Consider the following 3,907-nt stretch of genomic DNA (forward strand, 5'->3'; position numbering starts at 1 on the left):
CTCAAATCTCTATCAGAGAGATTAATAGTTTTTTTTTCTCTGGAGGGAGGTTTGTAACAGACAGGGAAGCTATTTCAGAGTGATTATGATTGACATTATAGGCCTATTTAAGACCCCAAACAAATTAACCACATTTTGACAGATTTCATGATGTTGCTGTGAAATATAGGCCTATCTAATCTTATAGTCTATTTTCCGGGTATATGACAAGAGCATGTCGAAGAATTGTGTTGTTACAAGATCTTGCTATAGTGTTGTCTTCATCTCTCCGCTCTTCATCAAAGTGATCTCAGTCGTGATATGATTGACACACAGCCTACCTGATCTAAAAGAACCCTTCATTAATGGATTAGGTGATGTGTTGTTCAAAACAAATGATATAGCGTAGTCTACCCAATAATTGGTTGGACCGGAGGTGATGTGTGATTGAATTGTATCTGCGGGGTCGAGCACGGATATGGCTAGCTGTTATAAGGGGGGCTAGGGCTGGAGACGTTGACACTTACAGGCTCCAATCCGATTGGCTCTCATTTGAAGAAGCTCACGGGTTCCTTCAGCTATTAGGCGCCTCCCCGTCGCTCTAAAGGACATTATAATGCAAGGGACCTCCTTTTTAAGCACAAACCGAATTTTCTCTCATTTAGACGATATATACTTTTGTAAATTGTTTAACGTTTTTTTGGAGCGCGTCTCGCCCTGGAGCGGTACGCCATGCTCTCTCACGCCGACCTCCTGGACGCTCGGCTCGGTGAGTTATCATCGCCAAACTCCGGTCTTCAACTCTACTGTAAGCTATAGCGTAACTTCTCATCTAACATCATTATGACTGTTTGTCTTTGCTTTCAGCCTCGATGTATCACGATAACGAGTGTTGTGTTTTAAACCAGTCAATCACCTTTATCTAATTACATCTGTTCAGAAACATTGGTGATCAAATTGATTCAATGAACTGTTAGGCTATGTGGCAAACATCAGTATATGAAATTATTGGTCTGTTTAGGATGTAACATATTTTCTACAATATTGTTAAAGACAAGCCGCTAACTCAACCTGTTCTCTCTCTCAAGATGTAGTGATTCAGACTGTCGTCTGTTGACACAAACCGCTGTTGCTCTCTTTCCCTGGCTGCAGGGATGAAGGATGCGGCCGAGCTGCTTGGGCACCGAGAGTCTCTCAAGTGCCGGCTGGGAGGTGGGGTGCCAGATCAAGGACACCCGGGCGACATGGCCCCTGGCCCGGACACCGTAGAGGGCACCACCATGTTACCCGGGGAGGACATCACTACAGTGGGATCCAACCAGCAGGTCATGCCTGTGAACAACAAGGAGCCGGAGAAACAGCAGCAACAGCAGCAGCAACAGAGCTCCAACCAGACGGCCAACCAGCAGAAACAGAAGCGGCACAGGACGCGCTTCACCCCGGCGCAACTCAACGAGCTGGAGCGTAGCTTCGCCAAGACCCACTATCCAGACATCTTCATGCGAGAGGAGCTCGCGCTGAGGATCGGTCTCACGGAGTCCCGCGTGCAGGTAAATTGTTGCCACGTTTGCAGCTAGGGTCATTAACCCTATGCTATCATATCATTTGGCCAATGAATCGCCAGGATGGTTTTTTTTTCAGCTCAGCACCCCAAAATAGCCGTTGTAAATATTTTGTTGTATAATATTAATTCAAATCATGCACATTCTTCCTACATTTGTGTGTTTGATCCACCTTTCCAAAGGAATTTAAACGATTAGAGGGTAACTTATAGCACATAGGCTACATCACTGTAAACCCACTGTAAACTCTACAGAATCCTTACCCTAAATAGGCTATTCGTTTTAGGAGGTATTGCACATTTATATAAAACATGTGAGTCATAGACTTCATGTCAGTGACCAGATTTAGTGTAAAAGTCTCGGAGAGACTGCTCTGTCTATGGTGCTGAAACCGTCTGGCGCGTTAAAGTAAGGCGGGGCGCGAGCAAATTAGCTTGACATTGACATCTGTTTTTTCTTCGTTAAACAACATTCGCATAGTGGAAACATGGTTCTAAAAGCTTTATAGATAATATAATACAGGCCTACTCAAATCTCGTTTGTCTGCCCAGGACTTGATAGGCTATGTAAAAACCATAAACAATACCTCTTAATTTACTGTGCGATAACTTTACACGAAAGTCTTGTTTTATGATTAAAAAAGATAACTTCAAAGGAGACACATTTAAACTAATCTGAATTTCTGTACGGCAATCTTCGTGTGTGCAATCTGTAGCCTAGATATTCTCAACAACATCCTTCAAAGTCTTTCTTTTGTAAAGATGCACATTTTTATTACAGGCTAATTACATCGACTGCCGGGCCTATTAAACCAACCATCACCCAGCCGCAGTCTTATTTGTAACAGTGTATAGGGTTATTAAACAACGATGAGAAATTCATGCAAATTAGCTTCAATAAAACAAGTAGGCCTATAATCATTAGTCACGCCAATAATAAACCCACTTCTCGTGTACAGTATTGACAGAGACTATAGGTCTGCAGGTTAAGATGCGCCATTATTGTGAACAGCTGGGTATAGCTTAGGTAGCCTACATCACCTGACCTGCACCGTACAGCTCTCCTCTAAAACGCCCCATCAGCAACAACGACGTCTTAATATGACGCAAGACTAGCCTATTGTACTTTTTTCTTTTCTTTTTTTTTAATGGAATGAGAAATTGCATTTTCTTTTCACCCCGAGTTAATGGATTCGGTCGGTGTTTCATGGCTGGCTGAACGGAATGAGAGCAACGTTTCAGTTTTAATATGGTGGCACCGAATCACGGCCGTGGCGCGCGCATTAATCATTGCTTGAGAGCGATGAAATCTTTATAGAGCTCCATATAGGCTTCTGTAGGAACCCATACCCCCCCTTCTCTCTCTCTCTCTGTGTGAAATCTACTTGAAACTGAATAGGCTTAGATATGTCGACCTGTAAATGTAACAACCGTGTAAATAGTGGTGCTTCACATAGGCTATATCCAGTCTGATGGCGTGCACAATTAGACTATCATTGCATCCAACACGACTGCGCGTGTGCACGGACGGCTAGTAACAGGTAGGCAGGGAGGACTGTTATTCCTTCGATAAGCTACGTCAAAATACATGGTTCGATGAAATTATTCGTTAAATCGTGACGTTTCGGCTACTGAACTAAAGTGGATTCACAGTCTTTACCCAAACTCAAACATCCTGGTTATATGCTATAAAAGGGGCACTGAACCATTTGCAGGTCAGAAAACCACCTTTGGGGCTTTAACCTTACGGAGCTGACAATTATTCTAGTTGGAACCGTGTGGTTCTATAGAGCCCTTTTTAAGAGAGGCCCTTGTGTTGTGTGTGACCTCTAGAGCTCACCCACGCTCCCGTCTCTCCAGGTTTGGTTCCAGAACCGACGCGCCAAATGGAAGAAACGAAAGAAGACCACGAACGTGTTCCGGGGTCCGGGGACTCTGCTCCCCACGCACGGCCTGCCGCAATTCTCTGCCGCGGCAGCCATGGAGAACAGCCTGTGCTCCTTCCACGCCAACGACTCCCGCTGGGCCACCGGGATGCACGGCGTCTCCCAGCTGCAGCTACCCCCGTCGCTGCACGGCCGCCAGCAGGCCATGGCGCAGTCGCTCTCCCAGTGCAGCCTCGGGGCCGGCCCGCCGCCCAACTCCATGGGCCTCTCCAACGGCCTGTCCTCCAACGGTTCCGGGATGCAGTCCCACCTCTACCAGCCTCCCTTCCCCGGCATGACCGCCTCCCTCTCCGGGCCCACGAACGTGTCGGGCTCGCCTCAGCTCTGTAATTCCCCGGACAATGACGTTTGGAGAGGGACCAGCATCGCGGCGCTGCGACGCAAAGCGCTGGAGCACACAGTGTCTATGAGTTTCACCTAG

At 46.4% G+C, this 3,907-nt stretch overlaps 1 protein-coding gene across 2 annotated transcripts; it reads left to right on the plus strand.

Moving 5' to 3' along the window:
* Nucleotides 1-711: 711 nt before the first annotated feature.
* Nucleotides 712-3,907, plus strand: LOC311310463 (homeobox protein orthopedia B-like; the record flags this gene model as incomplete). 2 transcript variants are annotated; one of them, XM_084439973.1, is made up of 3 exons in its annotated part: nucleotides 712-787; nucleotides 1,132-1,529; nucleotides 3,401-3,907. In XM_084439973.1, 3 exons carry the CDS (start codon nucleotides 712-714, stop codon nucleotides 3,905-3,907), a joined length of 981 nt encoding a protein of 326 aa, XP_084296099.1. The 2 variants fall into 2 exon arrangements, with proteins under 2 accessions (XP_084296099.1, XP_084296100.1); XM_084439974.1 differs by having other exon boundaries at nucleotides 712-748.

This window comes from Borostomias antarcticus, assembly GCF_949987555.1.
Source record: "Borostomias antarcticus genome assembly, chromosome: 6".
NCBI lineage: Eukaryota > Metazoa > Chordata > Actinopteri > Stomiiformes > Stomiidae > Borostomias > Borostomias antarcticus.